The sequence below is a fragment of the Ochotona curzoniae genome, unplaced genomic scaffold, assembly GCF_017591425.1.
Source record: "Ochotona curzoniae isolate NIBS_2020 unplaced genomic scaffold, NIBS_Ocur_1.0 contig_883, whole genome shotgun sequence".
NCBI lineage: Eukaryota > Metazoa > Chordata > Mammalia > Lagomorpha > Ochotonidae > Ochotona > Ochotona curzoniae.
In genome coordinates, this window is record NW_024466599.1 from 22736796 (window position 1) to 22757850 (window position 21055).

At 40.1% G+C, this 21055-nt stretch overlaps 1 protein-coding gene across 9 annotated transcripts in view; it reads left to right on the top strand.

Annotated features, from left to right (window-relative positions):
* BIRC6 (baculoviral IAP repeat containing 6) overlaps positions 1–21055 on the top strand; it is a 184054-nt gene that overhangs the window by 19460 nt on the left and 143539 nt on the right. For all 9 annotated transcript variants that reach the window (XR_005885163.1, XM_040993044.1, XM_040993043.1 and 6 more), the window contains exons 2-8: positions 4239–4420; positions 6035–6172; positions 7302–7495; positions 11840–11951; positions 14268–14350; positions 17072–17294; positions 17373–17533. Coding sequence is in view for 8 of the 9 variants with exons in the window: in XM_040993044.1 (XP_040848978.1) it covers positions 4239–4420; positions 6035–6172; positions 7302–7495; positions 11840–11951; positions 14268–14350; positions 17072–17294; positions 17373–17533 (1093 nt within the window). In the remaining variant the exon portion in view is untranslated. The remainder of the gene's footprint in view (positions 1–4238; positions 4421–6034; positions 6173–7301; positions 7496–11839; positions 11952–14267; positions 14351–17071; positions 17295–17372; positions 17534–21055) is intronic.

A 21055-nucleotide genomic window follows, 5' to 3' on the forward strand; every position in this document is an offset into this window, starting at 1 on the left:
ATTAGCAGCAGTTGTTAGCAATAGTGAACAGTTACTAACAGCAGTTACTATAGGTTTTCTCTCATTAAAGGATTTCTTTTTCTTTTGAAACCTTTGTTTTAATTTAGTTTATTCATGTTATTAAACAGATAAAAGTGAATTCAAATAGTTTTGTACTTTGTTGACTGATGTTTGTGTTTAGTGTATTATAGTATGGTATTAAAAAATACCTAGGCTGCAGTACCCACAGGGATGTGCACGAGCCGGGCCCTAGGGATGAGCTGAGCCACTGTACCCACCTGCACACATGTGAGCATGGTCTGCCGACTGCCCAGTAGGTCTTCCTTACTGAACTGTTATACATGATCCCTGACCTCAGGGAATATCACCTGAATGCTTGGGCTGGCAATAGAGCACACGTCACAAAGCTGGGCCACTTGTGTTGCTAATAGCCTTGCAAGAATAAGTGATATGGACCGGCGCGATAGTGTAGGGGTTAAGGTCCTCGCCTTGAATGTGCCAGGATCCCATATGGGCACTGGTTTGTGTCCTGGCTGCCCCACTTCCCATCCAGCTTCCTGCCTGTGACCAGGGAATGCAGTCGTGGACGGCCCAAGACTTTGGGACCCTGCACCCACACGGGAGACCCGCATGGGAGTCCTGGCTCCTGGCTTCAGATTGGCTCAGCTCCAGCCGTTCGGGCCGCTTGGGGAGTGAACCATTGGACGGAAGATCTTCCTTCCTGTCTCTCCTCTCTGTAAAACTGCCTTTCCAATAAAAAATAAATCTTTAAAAAAAAAAAGAATAAGTGATATACCCAGGTGCACACAAAAGGTAGGATGCTAGCTTCTCTAATTCATCAGAAGACCTTAAGTGCCTCATCAACACATGGAAAAAGGGGCAGATTGAACAACATGCTGCCCCACAAAGTCGGCCTCCATGGTGTTTTTGGTTGATTTGTTTTTTTAAATATGTAACTAATTGAAAAGGCAGAGTTAATAGAGAGGGAAATATAGGGATCTTCCATGCACTGTTTGAGCCACAAGCGCCACCAAGGTGACGCCAGCCCAAAGCCTGGAGCTGGGAGCTCTTTTGGGTCTCTGGGTGCAGGGTCCCAAGCACTTGGACTGTCTTCCACAGCTTTCCCAGGCACATTAGCATAGAACTGGATTGGAAGTGGACTACTAGGGATTCAAACTGGCACCTACAGGTTCGGATTCTGACATAGCAGACCTTGGTGGCTTTGCATGTTATGCCACATCACTGCCCCCCTCGCTCCAATCTTTATCACCTTAAGTGGGCAATAGAAGCCTTTATGGCATAATGCCCTCCCCACTCTTAAGTGGTAGGTGTCTTATTGTTATCTACATACATTGAAAATCCTGTTAGGGCCCGACATGGTGGCACAGTAGTTAAGGTCCTTGCCTTGCACGCCCGGGATCCCATATGGGCACTGGTTCTAGTCCCGGCGGCCCTGCTTCCCATCTAGCTCCCTGCCTGTGGCCCGGGAGAGCAGTCGAGGACGGCCCAAGGCTTTGGGACCCTGCACCCGTGTGGGAGACCCGAAGAGGCTCCTGGCTTCGGATCGGCATAGCATCGGCCATTGCGCTCACTTGGGGAGTGAATCATCGGACGGAAGATCTTCCTCTCTGTCTCTCCTCTCTGTATATCTGCCTTTCCAATAAAAATAAATCTTTAAAAAAAACAAAGAAAATCCTGTTAGATGCTATAATGACTTTGTTTTCAACTGTTTTATATACTAAAGAACTGACATGAAAGATTGTTATATTTACGATTTTTGTTTTTCTTCTGTTGTGTCTAATCTCTGTTCTCTTGGGTGTACTTCATTTTGCGATCCATTTTGAGCTGTTTTGTTGGCAGAAGTTGTCTTCAATGTCTTTATGAGAATGTCTTTATTTTACCCTGTTATGAAGTTTATTTTTGCAAGATATAGAATTTTTTAAAAGATTGATTTGTTTGAAAGGCAGTAAGAGAGAAAAAATTGAGAGGAAGAGAGAGTGCTAACTTCCAGCTACTGGTTTACTCTGCAGATAAATGGCCACAGTGCCTGGGTCTGGGTCAAGCCAGGGATTCCATTCTGATCTCCTGTGTGGCTGCCAGGGACCCGGGTACTTGGACCATAATCTGCTGCCTTCCCAGGTACCTTGGCAGGGAGCTGGCTTGGAAGTGGAACAGCCAGGATTTACACTGGCTCTGCATGCAATATTGGATTTTGGCTTCCTGAGTAGTGGCTTAACTGGATACAGCTCAGGAACATTTTTTTTGCATTTAAAAATTTTTTAATTTTGATGATGTTTACATAACTTGAGATGGATGTATGCCCATGTGGATCACTGATTAGGGTGGGTATGATTGAGGAATAGGGGAGAGTGAATAGACCATTGTTTCTTGGGACCATTCTTTTATCTTGGGAAAGTGGGAAAAGAAGGGGAGAAGCCGCACCCAGCATGCTAACTGCATCATTACCCCAATGTCATCCCAGGGTCCTTGATGTGAAGCGTGCTCCCAGGGTACTGCTCAAGTGGTTTCAGTAGTTCTGAAATGCTATTGATTTTGTCGTTCAAAGGATGAGAAAATCTGAGATCCTTTGGTTGACATAGTCCACCTTAGAGTCCTATTTACCCAGATAATTGCTTGGCTGGGAGATTTGTTCAATTTGTTCTGTCCTCCATCCTGTGTTACATGTAAGGTGTCTTCTGCAGGCCCCAGTGGACTGCCATATCCTCTGTGCGTCTGTATGCCAGCTGCTGCGTAGGCTTCAACAACTGAGGTGACCCCAGACTTCAACCCTGTGTGTGCTAGCTGGTATGGGCTCCGGCTCTGTCCATCACGCATACTAGCCTACACATACACCGGGGGTTGTAGTTGATGGCACTTCAAGAGTATTTTTGTTGGATATGGATTTTTTTTTTGTAGTGCTTTTAAAGTGCCCTACTTTTTATTTAAATCCTTTGGATTTTAATCATAACTGTCCTTTCATTATAATCATTGCTTCTCTGCAAATAATGTATTTTTTTCTGACTACTTTTAAGATTTGTTTATTTAGTTAGTTTCCCGCAGTTTGTTGTTTCTGGCTGTGACTTTTTAACCTATTTTTCTGAGGTTTCTTCTACCTCCAAAAAGAAACTTGTGCTGCTGAAAATCATTAGTGTTAGTCAGGGGTGCCAGCTGTGGTTTGCCGCTGCCGTGGCTCTTGGGCTGCAGCTTCCTGCTTCTGTAAACACAGTGAAGGGTTATTGGGACACAGCCACATTGTTGATTGACATGGCCTGACTGCTGCTGCAGTGACAGAATAGCTGTGGGCAGAGCCTAAAGTAACTGTAAAGTGACCCTTTTCAGAAGGAGTTGGCTGACCTCTGGTGTAGACAGTGGAAATATCAGTTTTCCTCCATTAGAATTTGTACGTGAATTTTCTGAACCTTTACTATGTAAGTTTAAAAGTTCAAATGGAAGTAGGTAAGTGCAAGAAATCTTCCTCATGCCACTCCTCCTCTTGAGAACATAGTAAATGTTACCTTAGTGTAACTGTTTTTAAGAAATGTATTTTTAGGCGTTTAGAACTTATAGGGGAAACAATACTTTTTAAAATCAACTGCTAAAGTAACATTGAATTTTTGAAATATAAATCTGGGGTATGTAATTGAAATAAGGGTTGTTAATTTACATTTAATTAATGCTGTTTGCAGCATTTACGCTTATTGGTATTATTGAGTAGTAAGAATACCAAATCATGAATGAAAATAATAGAAGAAGAGTATGATCTAATAGGAAATGTATGAGATTAAGGATACTTTCTTTTCAGTGATACAGTTAGGCTGCATTATAGATCTCTTGGGTACTTATTTCACCCTCTCTCAGATTTACTTGTTTATTGGAAAGTTAGAGCTACAAAAAGAAAGAGGGAAGGTAGAGAGAGAGATGTTTTATCCCCTGGTTCACTCCCTGCATTACCACAATGGTCATGACTAGCCAGGCTGAAGTCAGGAACCAGGGACTTCACCCAGATCTCCCACGTGAGGGGCAGGTGCCCAATCACTTGGGCCATGTTCCCTGCTTTTCCCAGGCTGTCAGCAGGGAGCCGGATTGAGAAATGAAGCAGTGGGCAGCTAAAGTGGCGCCCACATGGGATGCTGACATTGGAGGTTGTGGCTTTATCTGTTTAATCATAATACCAGCTCCTAAACGTTTACTTGTAGTTGGTCTTAAAATGTTGCATTGGATTTTTATTCTTTTGACAGCTAAACCAGGAGGACAAGTGAAATGTCAGTATATTTCTGCTGTGGATAAAGTTGTATTTGTGGATGAATATGCAGTAGGATGTAGGAAAGACCTCAATGGGATCTTGTTGTTAGACACTGCTCTACAGACTCCGGTTGCAAAGCAGGATGATGTGGTTCAGCTTGAATTGCCTGTTACAGAGGTAAGTTGAAGAAAGTGTCACTGTGTTCTTTCTGCTTGGTACAGTCTCAGGTAGTTGATAATTAACTGTTCTGCATTGCTGCACGACATTGATATAATTAGTTTATAAAACCAAAATAGTATTTGCAGTGATTTCAAATTTATTACACTGAAACAAATTTAACTTTTAAGTCCTCTTTGCTACAGTTTTTGAAGTGTTCTATTGTTTTCTATTTTAGAATAGATGAAGTGTTACTGTGTAAATTTTTAAAAGATTTACTGTTTTAAATTTGAAATTCACTGTTAGGGGAAGACTGAGAGGTGGGGGCGGGGGGAAGAGCACACGGTCCATCTGCTGGTTCACTCCCTGGAAGGCTGCAAGGGCCAGGCGTCTGCTGGGTCTTCATGTGGCTGGGTGGAGCCCATGTGTTTAAGTCAACTTTCCCTGCTTTCCCAGGCTGCTGCCAGGCACTCGGATTGGGACCAGCAGTGGGACTCCAGCTGGTGCCCATATGGGATGTTGGCATTACAGGTGGAGGGTTAACCTGGATATCATCACACCAGCCCCTAATGTGTAAATTTTAAGTGTATTGCCTTTAAATATCTTGTTTAAAATTTTCTCTTTGGGCATGTTTTTTTTCTCAAGATGCCAAAATGTATTATTTACATTTTACATTTAGTGTAATATAACAATGGTCTATTATATGTTCAGTATCTTTTTGTTTTCAGAATATCTGAATCTGGGAGTATATCTGAAATGTTAGCTCTAGGTGCTTGAAACTTTTATTCCTCTCCTAATTTAAGAAATATAGGATAGATGATAACTTAATAAAGGATGTGATGTATTCAGTAATTACAGATGGAGTTAAGCTATGCTCAGCTTTTGCAATGAACCAATGAAGCACAGTGTGCTATTTGAGCATTTATTGATTGTCAAGTCTGCGTTTTCTGCTATGCTGACTGACAGGATATTTAGGTGGCTTGTACCCCTACTCTCTGCAGCTTCCTTGCTTAGACTTGTACTGCTCATTTTCTTTTTCCTTAAAGAATCTCAGCTCTGGCTGTTGTTCTCATGGTGTCTGTGGACTTCGTACAGTCCCACGCATCCTTTGCTGCATCATGTTCGTCTGTCACCATTCGTTCTAAAGTACGGGATTCTGACATTAGTTTGGTTAATGTGATGGATGTAGTCTTGTACTTATATCAGCCGTGCATTTTCACTAAGATGGTACATATTGAACATATGGGGAATAGTGTAAAGGACTTATTTTCATTTACATGCTGATTTAGTGAATGTCTTCTGCTGAGGCTTTGCACACTTTGAGTATTGAGAACTCAGTGCAGAGTTTATATTTATTTCAAGTTTTTATTTTACCTGTTTCATTCTTGCTAATTCTTCTTCCGGTTTGATTTGGCTTATAATAACCATTAAATTGAAATCTCGCTGTGGTTCTACACTGAATACTTTGTTTTGTAGTAGTGCTTTACATATTTATTTAATTAATTTGATTTATTTTCTTAAGAAGCAGGTTAGTTGAGTGTCATGACTATCATAGACATATAAATTAAGGTATCTGAATTAGGATATGCTTTCAACTTTTGGTCTGTTTAATTTTTTGTTACCTTCTTTATTTAGGCACAGCAGCTCTTATCAGCATGTTTAGAAAAGGTAGATATTTCAAGTACGGAAGGTTATGATTTGTTCATCACACAGCTCAAAGATGGTTTAAAAAATACATCTCATGAAACTGCAGCAAACCACAAAGTTGCTAAGGTAAGAAGTCAAAAAGATGACCTTATGTGGGCCTGGAATGTAAGTTGCCTTTTTGTTTTCTCTTCCCTTGGAAATGTTCTAATTCTGGATTTTTCTCTGCTGTAAAAAACAAAAATGTGCTTTCAAATCATCTCAAAAGTTAAAAAAATTTTTATTATAAAAACTGGATTGCAGGGTGGAGGGGAGGGGGGTTGGTTATGGGCAGGGAAGTAGAGGGAGGAGAGGAAAGAGAATGTGCATTGTGACCCATACCAAAGCCTGGAGCCAGGATCCAGTGCACATCTGTGTGGCTGGCAGGAACTCACTAGGTTGTTTATTTTGTGCTTTAACCTATGTGAATGCTGTACAAACAGGAAAAATGACAGATGATTTCCCTTTACACTTAATGTGATGGGATATGTGAAAAGATAAGTTACCCTATCGGTCTTTTTCAGAATTGGCAGTTGAGGTTTCGTTGAAAAAATTGGAAAATGCTAATGGTTTACATTTATGAGGTATAATATGTTTTGCTGTATGTCTTCATTGTCTGAAAAGACTAGCCCAGGGTATTTGACATTTTTCACCTCATTTTTTCTTTCTGGTGAAAATGTTTGAAATTTACTCTTTTAGAGGTTCGGAAATGTAAAATATGGCCACCATGCTGTGCAATGAATGACCAAATGTGCTTTTTCTGTGTAGTCTTCTGCATGTTGGCATCCCTAATCTTCATCCATGCCTCACCTTCTACTTTCTGCTGACATGAATTCATCTGTGTAAATTTTACACGCAGCTGAGGTTGTGTAGTATTTGTCTTTCTGTGCCTGGCTTGTGTCTCTCTGCATAGTGTTCTCCAGGTTCATCCATGCTGTTGCAGATGCAAAATGACCTTTTTAAGGCTACATAGTATTCCATCTTGTATCCACACCATTACTTTCTTGATTTATTCATCAGTTGATAGATTCTTACATTGCTTCCATGTCTGATCTTTTCAATAATATATATAGCTATACACTGCTGTAAATGAAAAACTAGTGGGGTCAAACCGACTTGAGATTGCCAATTGGTTTTTTATTTGGTAACGATGAAGTTCAATTTTGCCTAGAGCTGTTGAATACATTTTCCTTTGTTTATATCCCCCATTGTTTTTCAGTGGGCCACAGTTACATTTCATCTTCCTCATCATGTGTTGAAGTCCATTGCCAGTGCCATTGTAAATGAACTCAAGAAAATAAATCAAAATGTTGCTGCCTTACCTGTGGCATCCTCAGTGATGGACAGATTGTCTTACCTCTTACCTAGTGCGCGTCCAGAACTCGGAGTGGGGCCAGGCCGTTCTGTAGACAGGTAAGGACCTGCATGTCCGCAACAGCGGCAGCGAGATGACATTGATGGGTTAGGGTTTACAAAAAACAACTGTAAAATGTGATTGTGATTTAAAAAATGCTTTGAAAACCAAACTGTCATTTCTGTCAAAACACATGGAATTGGTATAAAGCATTACTAGAATTGCTAGAAATTATTGCTAGGATTATTGTTAAAACAGTGTGTCTTTTGGTACCCTACAGATATTGGGGTGATTGTGAGGTGTAGTTTTGAAAGTTACAGTTTGTTACTTGCTTTGTAATGTTTCAGTTAACATAAAATTGTTATCATTCAGTAAGAATTACTTTGCTGTTGTTGAATTTTTGTGAGCTTTGAGATACATTTTGAGAAATTTAAAACTAAATCTGTTATTTTCCAACAAAAATTTGAAACAAGTTGAAAAACTAATTAGAGCAGTTTTGAATTAAGATTTTTAAGCTGCCTGCCCAGGATTTAAGCTGCATTATGAAAATTATATGTTACTCTTGTTTTGTTCAGTAGGTATTTATTGAGAGTGACTGTTTTATTTGAAACTTAAGAGCCAGTAATGCACTAATTGAGTATTTAAATGATTTGGTATTTGAAATGCCACTAAGCAGATTCTTAATAAAGATACTGAAGTGTTATATTGAGATGTAAAATCCCAAAAGTTTTTATTAGATATTCCCATATGCCTTTACATGTAGCATTTTTATTTTCACGTGCTCAATGGCTGTGAATTTTAAGTTCCTTTGCATCTTTTTGAGGTACATTTGTAATTAGTATATGATTTTCTTAACAAAGGCATGTTGAAAAATAAATTTTCACAAAATATAGCTCTGATTCTCATCTGTTATATTTAATTATCTTGTGGTAAACTGTGAGTATATATGGTTATGATCATTTGTTGTGTTTTGTTAAGAAATGTGATTTTACTAACTTGCACCGGGAAGTTTTTGTGTCATATTGTGATATTACTATGTGTGGCCTTTGGACATACTGTAAACAGTGTCTTTTTGAGTGTCAGATGATGTGTGTTAGGGCTGTCATTAAGTTAGACTTTGGAATATGTCTGAGAGGGTGACAATAAGCAGGGCATTAGTTTTGTTATCTGAGTGTTAGCTGTGCTGATCTTGAGATCATAAAATAGCCCTGCTACCTTTTTGGAAATAGTTACAGGGCTTCTCAGGAAAGGAGTGCAAGCTGTGGGAGGTGTTGTAGTATTGTAGCAAATGCATTCTTTTTTTTTTTTTTTAATAATTATTTATATATCTTTAAATGACAAAGTCAAATATACAGAGGATGAGAGACAAAGAGGAAGATCTTCTGTCCGATGATTCACTCCCCAAGTGAGCGCAACGGCCGGTGCTATGTCGATCCGAAGCCGGGAATCAGGAACCTCTTCCAGGTCTCCCACATGGGTGCAGGATCCCAAGGCTTTGCACCGTCCTCAGCTGCTTTCCCAGGCCACAAGCAGGGAGCTGGATGGGAAGTGGAGCTACTGGGATTAGAACTGGCACCCATATGGGATCCCGGTGTGTTCAGGGCGAGGACCTTAAGCATTACCCTATTGTGCTGGGCCTGAGCAAATGCATTCTAGAGATAGAATATTCAGTGTTTCTGGAAGTGTTTAAATATTTCCCCCAATATTAACTTTCATATTGCGTTTGCTTAATTAAAAATGAAAATAGCAGCGAGAGTTTATTGACCTTAGATTTGTTGCAGTTTTTAGTTTCTCTTAAATGCTGTTGTTTTGATAGATTATATCACTAGTTGAGACAGATTTTCTCTGATTATAAGTGAGAATTCTAACCTAACAACTTAAAAAAAAGCCAGAATACAGTTGTAATTCTCAGATCACTAGCAATATCATACGAAATCATGTACTAAATTACTGGAAAACATTAAGTGAAGTATTTTTCTAGCCTCTTCTTTTTTTTCATTCTGTTTTTATTATATTTTTGACAATCTTTACATAGTTAATTAGGGTAAAAAGGTTCAAGAGCTATAGGAAAGTGGGTTAGACTATTATTTCCATATTGTTTCCTTCATGTATCTGAGGTAAAGGGAGTTACTGAGGGAGAAGCCCCACCCAGATTCCCACCCACCCCAGGTCCCGGATGTGGGGCATGCTCCAAGGTTCTTGTTCAAGTGGTTTTGATAGTTCACCAGTTATGAATTGCTGCCAATCTCACTCCTCCAAGCACAATGAGATCATTGAAGAATCCACTGATTGACATAATCCCTCATAGAGTCTCTGTCCAGTATTTCACTGCCAACATATAGCTAGATGGTTGATTGTCTTGTTCTGTTTTCTGTCTTGGTTAGGGTTCTGAGTCCGGCATTTCGATTGGGAAGATCCCCAAAGAAACTTTGTCTGAGGTGTTCCCAGACCACAGATTCTTGTATGTACTAGCAAGTACAGGGTCCAACACAGTCCATTGCCCCATCAGCTGGTGGTTGCAATGGCTGGGTTGGTTATGTTTTCAGCCCCGACTTCCACTGAAACCAGTGAGTGTTGCAGTCCAGCCTGGTTCTGTCCAGCACATACTCGGCCCTCACATAAGCCAGTGGGAGCTGCAGCCTGGTGAGGGTGACCCACAATAACCCCCACCAGAGCCGCCCCCTACCCTGGTTTGCCAGTATGTGTAGCTGATTAGTCCAGTCTGTTCCACATACCATTCGGCTCTCATACATGTCAATGGGTGTTAAAGATCAGTTCCATCCAGCCAGGCTCAGCTATCCAGCCCTCACGGATGTTGTTGGGTACCTCAGTGTCCAGCCTCTGTCCTAGTTTTTGAGCCCTCCCATGGTAGTGGTAAACCAAGAGGGAGGAGCCCACTATTTCCCTCCCAGGCCTTTCTCCCTCCTGGATTATGCAGCCTCCAGGTGGTTCTGTGGTTTCACTTGAGAATATTAGCCCCCAGTGCCAGCTTCTGCCAGCTGATGCTGTGGCTAAGCCCAAACAACCCTCACCCACTCTAATTTTGTTTGCACCAGTAGGAATAATCAACCCAGCCTGGCTTTTGCCTGATCTAGTCCACATGAGGCGCACACACAGGTGTTGTAGCTCTGCTTAGTCTGGTCTGCCCCCATCCCAGCTCACGCTCTCCAGTGGGAGTAGCTGTTTAGCAAGGGGACCTGCCCTCCCCACATATTCCCCCTGCTGGCTCTACCCCCTCCCTGTTTCTCACGTGTGCTGGTTGGGTGCTGTGGTCACATCCCGTACAGGCAACCTCACCTTGGTATTCTATATTGTGCATTGGCTTTTGTTGCGACTGAACCTAACTCACCCCACACTCTTCTGGTGCTTGGATTTGCCAGTGGATGACATGAACTGATTTAGCCTGGTCTTCCCCCGACCCATGCCAAATGTGTACCAGTGGGAAACTTTCCATAGCCTGTTCTGGGCTGTTTCCTATCATGCTTCTTGTGCTTACTTGCAGGGTCTGTGTCTTGCCAGAGGAGTTGCCCAGGCTCCTCCATCAGAACCTCTCCTAATGCCAGGTTTTGTACATACCAGGGGTTCCATGAGCCAGCCCTACTCAGTTCACCTCCTGTCCTAGCAGGAACAGTGGCTTTTCCTGATGGCCTTCAACCCAAACTGGTCCTTGCTGTTGGATGTTTCAGCCCAGCCATGGCTTGTCCATACCCACATATGGCTCACATATGGCTCAGTTGGGGTTGAGACCTAGCCTAGTCCCTCCCACATCTACCCTGGTTCTCCAGGACACCAGACAGTGTTGGGGTCTGGCCCGTCTAGCCTCTTCTTGATGATATCTCAGTTGGTGCTGTTTTGTGTTAGTTTACTCACAGTCCATTCTTGCCAGCTTTGCCCTGGCTCTTGGAAGAGATTCTCTAATGCTTTTGGTAATAGTTTGTGTCTCAATGAACCAATGTATTTTAATATGAAAACACTTGGGAAGATTACATTTTTGATTACTCTCTGTAGAGAGTAGCCTTTCTGGAGAAGGATTTCTTTGGAGAAGGAACAGAAAACTGCATTCTGTTTCAGTGAGGTGAGCAAAAAATCAAATACTTTCTCAAGAGAGTTGAGATGTAAGTATTGGTAATTCTATGGTAATTATGTAACATTGGTTAATTTAATGTATCCTTAAAATGGCTCATTTGATAAATCGTAAGTAACCCATTTTCTTTTTTTCTACCATGCTTAAATATAGGTCTTAAAAGTGATTGTTTTTGGTTTAAGACAGGTTTGAAGTGCATTAATAAGGCATTCCTAGTTTTTGTTGACGACCCTTTAAAGTTTCTTTCTACAGTATTAAATAGGTATTTCACTGTTGGTTTTTGGTTTACTTTAATTACACAAAGTATGTTTACTTGTAGATCCTTGATGTATAGTGAAGCTAATAGACGGGAGACATTTACCTCATGGCCCCATGTAGGCTATCGGTGGGCACAACCAGATCCCATGGCTCAAGCTGGATTTTATCACCAGGTAAAAGGGATTGATTTAAAAATAATGCTTTTCATCATACCCTTGTGAAATCATTAACCTTTCATTATTTCTTCAGAAACGGACTTTGTCACTTTCCTATGCACTCTTAATTATTCGTGCATGTGAGTTTGGTTTCTGTATCTTTTAATATGCTGAATGACTGTTTCACATGTCATGTATTGGGTACACAAAGGAAAAAAATGTTTTAAAAGGTTAGCAACTGAATTAATTAGTGCTTAGTAACTTTAAAATTTTGCGTTACATACATTTCAAAATAATTTGCTTTGAATGGAAGCCTGAGAGAGGACGGAGGGAAGAAGTTAGAATGAGAGAGAGCGATCTTCTGTCTGATGGCTCACTTTCCAAATTGCTGGAACAGCCCAATCTGGGCAGAGCTAAAGCCAGGAAGCAGGAACTTCCATTCTGGTCTTCCACGAGGATGGCACGTGTTCAAGTACTTGGGCCATTGCCACTGTCTTTCCAGCTGAATTAGAAGAGGGCTGAATTGGCAGTGCAGCAGTGGATGCATAATTGGTACTTAGAGCTGATTCATTTTCCAGTAATAGAGAACTTTTGGGACTGGGTAATGTTGAAAAATTGAAGTTATTTCTCTAAATGAAAGATCAAATGTGTACCACCCTTTTAAACAATTTCTCTTCTAATTTGGTGTCATTTTCTGTGTCTTTGTTAAGTGAGACCTGGTGATTTTTCTTTCGAGTTACTGTTTATTACATCCGATTTTTGCAAAGATAACACAGTACAGGGGTGGTGTTGCGGAGCAGTGGGAATAGTTTCTGTGTGATGCCGACGTTCCGTGCTGAAGTGCTGTTTCAGGCCTGGGTGATGTAGTTGTCATCTAGGTCTCTGCCTACACTTAGGAAGGCAGACAAAGATGACTCTAGGGTTCACTTCCCCTGTGGGAAGCTGAGATTGAATTCCAAACTCTTGGCTTTTCTCTGTCACATTCTGGTTCTTTGGACCATTTAGGGAGTAAAGTAGTGGAAGATCTATATCTTTGTCTCTTTCTCTCTCAGCAACTTAACCTTTCAAATGCATTTATAAAAGTAAGGATTTTATAAAATCATCTTCTTGTATTGGGAACTAAATATTCTTAACCTCATAAAATGTATAATAAATTTACTTCCTTATTAAAACATCAAATAAAATTTTATTAACCACAAAGGTACATATTTATGGGATACAGTGGGGTTTTTGGTTATTATTATTATTATTATTGTTATTTTGGTTAAAGTCTGAAGTTTTTAATGGATGTACAATGCAGGGTTTTGGAAGTACTGTATGAGTTTCAGTGTGCATATGCTATATGCAGTGGACACTTCAGGGAAATCTGTCTCTGAACATTTAATATTCCTTTCTGGTTTGAAAACTTAGAATCCTATCTTCTAGTTTTTAAAAAAATGTTTGAATTTAGCATACAAACCTGAAAGCGGATTGTTTCTGGGAATTTACTCTGAAGATGGAAATTTATTATACATTTAGCACATTACATTTTATTGTTTAAAAATTTATTAAAATTCATTTTGTAATCCATAGTCATGTAAAATGTCAGTAAGTATGTTTTTTGATGCATATGTCAAATTATGAACTGATAAATATTGTTTCATGTTTCTCAGAGAATATTGCATGAGTTAATTAGCTAGTTTTTTTTTTCTTAAGTATTTCTGTGGAATTCAGTTTTTAATAATGGTCCTATTGTGAGTATGTCCTTTCTATGTACCCAACTATATTTCAAATGGTTAAGTATTGTCATTGGAAGATAGTAGATCAGTGAGTAAATGTGTGTGTCTGTGTGGTTTTGAGTTAGTGTTTGCTGATCAAAGGTGTTGTATCATGATTTTTCACATAAAGTAGCCATTTCATAAACGTGGGATTTTAAAAAAGGCTGAATATTGTATTTGAAAAGCAGAGTTAGAACGAGACAGAGGAAATGTCTTCTGTTTGCTTGTTTATTCCCTGAAAGGTCGAAGTGGTCAGGACTGGGAGAGGCCCAACCAGAAGCTTCTTCCTGGTCTCTACCATGGTTGCAAAAGCCCAGATGCTTGTGCCATTTCTTCTGTTTTTTCAGGCATGTTAGCAGGAAGCTGGTTTGAAAGTGTTGCAGCTAGGGCTCAAATTGGCAGATTTATTTGTTGTGGCACAGTGCTGGCCACACATTTGGAACTTTAATGAATTGTTGGGCCCTAATAGTACAGATTAATTTTTTTTCTTGGTGTAAGGTTTTAAATTGTGATGTTTTGAAAGAAAAGAAGCTATTTCAGTACTGATGAACCTGTTCTGTCTTTTCTAATTTTGTAGCCTGCTTCATCTGGAGATGATCGAGCCATGTGTTTTACTTGTAGTGTTTGTCTCGTCTGTTGGGAACCTACTGATGAACCTTGGTGAGTCTTGATTTTTCTGGGCATAATAAGCTAAGGTAGTTCTACAGTTATGCATTCAAATTTTACTTTTCCCCTCCTGATACAGTAATCCTCTTGCCTTTTTGCCACCATCTGGAGAAAGATAGATAGCACTGTCTGCATTCTCTCAATATTGCTTAGTGTGCAGTGACTCTAGCGTAGACATGGGATAAATGCCAGTTAATAGAACTAGGCTTTGAACATAGACAGATATGCTGCAATCATACCTTAACTATGTAAGTAAAATATAAATAAAAATTATACTTTAAAAATATAGGTAAGAGATAAAAACCCAAGGTAAAGATAGAAGAAATAACATTACAGGTTTTAGTCAGGTGTGGATTTGATTAAAATATGTGCTTGTGGCCTGTGCTGTAGTGTAGTTGATTAATCCTCCACCTGTGATGCCACCTTTCCCTTTGGGTGCTGGTTCATGCCCAGACTCCTCCACTTTCTTTTTTTTTAAGTGATTTATTTACTTGTATGTGGAGAGAGAGGCAGAGATCTGCCATGTGCTGGTTCACTCTGTTTTCTCCTGTCTGAAGCTGGGAGCCAGGAGTTTCCTCAGAGACTCTCAGAATGATGTAGAGTCCAAAGGCCTTGGGCCATCCTCCACTCTGTCCCCAGATCCTAGATAGGGAACTGGAATGGAAGTGGAGCAGGCAGATTCAAGCCAGCACCTATATGGGATGATGGAGCTGCAGGTACAAGATTGTTATGCACAGCTTTTGTGTTTTTTTTTTTTAAGATTTATTTACTTTTATTGGAAAAGCAGATATACAGAGAGAAGGAATCTGTCTGCTGGTTCACTCCACCACAAGTGGCTGCAACAATCGCAGTTAGCTGATCTAGAGCCAGGGATTTCTTCTGGGTTCTTCATTTGGATGCAGGGTCTCAAGGCTTTGGGCCATCTTCTGTTACTTTCCCAGGTCACAAGCAAGGAGCTGGGTGGGAAATGAAGCAGCTGGAACATGAACTGGTGCCCATTTGGGATCCTGGTGCGTGCAAGGCAAGGATTTAGCTACTAGGCACCAGGCTCACCTCATTCACTTCTAATCCAGCTTCCTGCTTAGGGCCTGGGAAAGCTGTGGAGGATGACTCAAGTCCTTGGAACCCTGCATCCATGTTGGGGTAGCTCCTGACTCCTGGGTTTGAATCACCTAAGCTCAGGCTGGCGCAGTCATTTGGGGAATGAACCAGCAAGTGGGAGATCTCTCTGTCTTTGGCTCCCTGTCTGTAGCTCTATGTTTCAAATAAAAGTTAAAAAAAAAAAATTCCCCTAAGAACAAATCATTGGCTTGAAAGTTCAGTATAGATGGATTGTAGGAAGCATCTACATATTGCAAATTGCTCTGGTTTTATGTGCAAATATGGGTAACTTGTAGGTGCATTATAGAAAGCAATACACTCTAAGGAACAGCAAGTTTTATGAAACAAGGTTTTCTTTCTGTTTTAGCCATGGGAATATAAAAATGGATTTTTGCAAAGAAGGTTCTTTTCTTGGTGGTGGTGTTCTGACATTTCAGACAACACCTCCTAATATAGCTAGTGAAATAAAAAAGAATAATCTGAAAGAAATATAAAGGAATCATGATGTTGGGCACCTAAATTTTAAGTATTACTGTTGATTCTGCTTTTAATATTTGAAAATCCTTAAAGTCATTATTTGTCTTGATTTGAGGCAATTTTCTTTTTTTCTTCTTAAACAGGTTATATTTTTCTAATAGACTAATTTAAGTGTTTTTTTTTTCTCCCCAATAAATTTAAGTGAAAGAAGCGAAGAAGTGTAGTCATCTCTTGGTATCTTCCAGGGGATTTGGCCATGACCCTGGGTATTGTAATCTGAGGATGCTCCAGTCCTTTGTATAAAATGGCATCGTGTTTTCACCTAAATTTTGCACATCTTCTGCTCTACTTTACATCATCCCTAGGTTACTCATACCTACTACAATGTAAATGCTACATATTAGTTGTTTTGCTGCACTGGTCAGGAAATGATGACAGGAAAAAAGTGTGTGTAGTTTTTATCTGAAGTTAGTTACGTTGAGGAAATGCAGCCCATGGATATGGAAGTCTGACTGTCGTTATGTGGCTTACAAACTTTACTTTGTAAGGTACTTTGAAAGAAAATTCTGTTTGAAGTTTTTGGTCTGACTATCCTATGGTGAATTTGTATTTCTGTTTTTAATATATGAATTTTATTTGCTTTTTGGAAATCTCCTTGCTTTTAGATATTTACTCAAATTGCACTTGATCTTAGCCAAAAGGCCGAGAAGCGATAGATATTTGCTAAAATTGAAACAAGTGATTCACTTATTCACTTACGAGGAGACCAGTGTGTGGCAGTATCAAAAGTTTACACTTGATCTTAGCCAAAAGGCCAAGAAGCGATAGTATCGAAAGTTTGAAGCAGTTTTTTTAGTGTGATACTACAACTCAAATGAGAAGATGACATTGCTGTCGCAGTTTCTTTTGAGCCTGACTTTGTTGGTAGCCAGTTACAGTAATAATGGCAAGTGTGCTTTGAATGTAGAGTATGTTAGAAGGAACGTAACCCTGGTTGGTACCTGTAAGTCTTGCAACTATTAATACTTTCTAATCTCAGCTTTTGCAGAGATGATGATGATCCCAGTTTTGTTTTAGTGTATAAACTTCACTGCTTTGCTGCTCAGTAAACTTTTTCCTTTCTTAATCTGTATAAAGGTCTGAACATGAGAGACATTCCCCTAACTGCCCGTTTGTGAAAGGTGAGCACACCCAGAATGTGCCGTTGTCTGTCACTCTTGCCACGAGTCCTGCACAGTTTCCTTGTACGGATGGAACCGACAGAATATCTTGCTTTGGGTCTGGGAGCTGCCCTCAGTTTTTAGCTGCTGCGACTAAACGAGGAAAGATTTGCATATGGGATGTTTCCAAACTTATGAAGGTATGTTTGAATCTTGAAGCAACAGATAAATAACAGAGGGGAAAATCAGTGATACACTCAGGCTTCTCATTTGTTCAGGTGCACTTGAAGTTTGAAATCAACGCCTATGATCCAGCAATTGTACAACAGCTTACTCTGTCAGGAGAACCGAGCTCAGGAGTTGATTCAACAAGACCAACTTTGGCATGGCTGGAGGACTCCTCTAGTTGCTCAGATATACCCAAATTGGAAGGAGATAGGTATGTGAATTTGTTTATTGCTACAGGCTTTTGTTTTCTCCTAAAGTTTGCATTCTCAGTGTTCTAATGAAACAGACAGAAAAATGGCTATCTTAGAAGATTGAAGAACAGATATTTAGGTAGAAATCTTATATCTTGTGTAAAATTTTTTTTTGTGGAAATGCCATCCTCTATAAAATGTATTTTCTATCTTAATCTGTATAAATTAGAAATAATTGCCACTTTGTAAAAGAAAAGTCTGAATTGTTAAATGAAATTCTTGAATTAGATTTGTACTTTTGGTTTGTATTATATCTTTTCATAGGTAAAAATATTTAAAGGTTTGTATTTCCAGTAGCATCGTAAATTATTGAAGTGCTAGTGAAAGTGAAATGACCTGAGGTAAAACATGAGTACCTAATTATTTGAAGCAGTACACCAGTGTTCACTGATTTGAGATACCATAAATATGTCTGGAAATATTTTCCTAAAATTATGTTTCTGAATTTTTCCCTAAGTCTGACAGATTTGTGATTTCTCTCGCTATTTTTTTGGCTGCATCTGATCTGTGTGGGGTAGAATTAGTAAAATCCAATCCTTTGTACTTGATTCCAAGGAAGCTGTGCAGTTGTCACTCTGAGCCAGGCTAGGGTCAGACAGGCAACATTTGCAGTATTCCCAGGCTGGCAGACGGCAAGATCTTCTGTCCACTGGTTCTTCCCCATATGGCCACACTATATCAGCACTGAGCTGATTCGAAGTCAGGAGCCAGGAGTCTCTTCAAAGTCTTCCACATGGGTACAAGTGCCCGAGGACATGAACCATCCTCTGCTGTTTTCTCAGGCCGTAAGCAGGGACATGGATAGGAAGAGAAGCAGGTGGGACATGAACCAACCCCGCTTATGGGATACCAGCATTTTGAATATGGAGAATTCACCTGTTGAGGCACAGTGTGGGCCCGTTTACCCCTTTCTTAAAATATACAAAATGTATGTACTCACATTTGTATTAGAAAACATCACTTTGATATGTGTTCTAGAGTTGAGATTTAAATTACTCTGCCTGGTTAAAAAATATATATATGCTGTATCTGGGCACAAGGGACTGTTTGCCCAAGAAAGTGGCAAACAGTTCACACAGAACGATTACAGGTATTTGGCATGATAGTTGCCACTTGGGACGTCTATATCCCATAACGGAGCACCTGCTTGGAGTACTCCCTTCTAATCAGCTTGCTGCTGATGCTTTTCCTAGAAGGTGGCCGATGAAGCGGATCTGGTTGGGTCCCTGTTACCGATGTGGAAAAACTCTGGCCTCAACCTGGCCTGCCTCCCTTTCCATCCCTCTCCCAGAAGACATGACAGTTGAATTGGTGTGGAAGGAAGCAGAGGAAGAGGGAGAACTGGCATTCCTAACCTTAAGCGTCTCTGGCTTTCCTTCTCTCAGAGGAACTAGAAATCCGGTTTGATTTGTAGTGGTTATAATGAACTAGATTAGTGTTTTTGTAACAAAACATAAATTGGAACTAGTTTTAAAATACCCAGTGTGGCTTTCATTAACTTGAAAAATAGTATGTTTGGAGTAATTATCACTGTAATTTTCTTATAAATTGCTTTTTAGCAATTTCCACTTATTTAAGGAAAAAGGTGTGGAAACAGTTTTAATGAACTGATGCTTTGTCTAGTTGTTTCATTAGTTTATTTTGTCAAATTTATAAAAATATACTGAATTTAACTTTAAAGATATTTATGGTATTAATATTAACCAAGATGTCCCATTATTTATAACGTTTAGTTTTCAGCACTATGTAGAACATTTTTTTCAAGATTTATTTATTTAGGGCCTGTTGTGATAGCATAGTGGCTACATCCTCACCTTGCACGTGCCAGGATCACATATGGGCACACCAATTCATGTCCCAGCCACTCCACTTTCCATCCAGCTTCCTGTGGCCTAGGAAAGCAATAGAGAATCGCCCAAAGCCTTGGGACCTTGCACTCCTGTGGAATACCTGGAAGAAGCCCCCGGCTCCTGGCTCCTGTCTTCAGATCAGCTCAGCTGTGCTCCAGCTGTTACAACCACTTGGGGAGTGAGCCAACAGGTGGAAGATCTTTCTCTCTGCCTCTCCTTTCTCTGTGTATCGGCCTTTTCAGTAAAATGAATTAAAAAAAGATTATTTGAAAATCACGCACAGGAAGATACAGCATAGAATTGTGTTGTATGTTGAGCATTTTCTCCATTATTTCTTAGACAATTTTGTTACATTTATTTCCAGCTATTTGAAATGTAGCTGAAATGTAGAGATGGAGAGGTCTACCTTCTGTATGCTGGCTCACTCCCCAAATGGCTGCAACAGTGGTATTGTGCCAGACTGAAGGTGGGAGCTAAGAACTCAGTCTGGGTCTCTCATATGTAGTTGAGCTGCTCGCTGCTGCTCCCTGCTGCATTCACGGGAGACCAGTGTCAAAGCAGAGCTAGGGTCAAGACTGGTTCCACACTGGGACGCAGGTGTTCCCTGTGGTGCCTTAACTGTTAGGCTAAGTGCCAGGTCCAACATGTACAATCTTTACTAAACAGTTTTAATTTACCTGTATCGTTTATATTGCTTAGTACTGTGTGGAAGGCTTTCTGTCCTGTGCGTGGCTTTACTAAAGGGACTGGTGTTGTGACACACCCGGTTGAAGTGCTGCAACACCTGCATCCCATATGGGTGCAGGTTCTAGTCTTGGCTGTTCCACTCTGATCCAGATGTCTGCTGATGGCATGGAAGTAAAGCTGAAGATGACCAAGAGCTTGATCTTTGCCGCCCGCCTGTGATGCCTCAAAGAAATTCTTGGTTTCAGCTTGGCCCAGATCTGATTGTTGCAGACACTTGAGGGGAGAAAGCCAGTAAATGGAAAATCTCTGCCTTTCACTCTTTGTCTCTCCCCGTCTCGCTAATTTTGACTTTCAAATAAATAAAATTCTTTTAGGAAGTGTGTATTTTGGGCTAACTTGGTGGCTCTGCATGGTAATCCTGCCTGCATTGCTGGCATCCCGTATGAGTGCCAGTTATTTTACATTTCTGCACTATAACGTGTTTTATGGATTTACTACCTTGACAAACCCAAAACAGAGAAACTTTGTCCATAACATCTGGGCACCTGCCTTCAAATTTCAACCGTTGTCCTGGGATATATCTTTCAGCATCTTCAGTGGAATTTACCAACTTACAGTATTTATTACAAATATCTGTTTGTTTCAGATGAAGTACATCATGTTTCAGAATGAAACATTGTTATTTCTGTAAAATGAATCTTGATTTTTTTACAGTGAACTTACCAGAATTTTAGGAATTGCTGTAGATATGTAAGTTATTTTGGGGTGATTTGAAATTACATCTTTGTTTGATGATAGCAGGAAGGGAGTAAAGGAAATGTTGATACAAAGAGGGAAGCTGACATTTATTCCACACTTGAGTGGAGAGCAAATGAGGTCCTATCTTCTGAGTTGTAATAGTTTTCCTGCATGTTGTAGAGTTTCTTTCTTTCTTTCCTTAAAAAA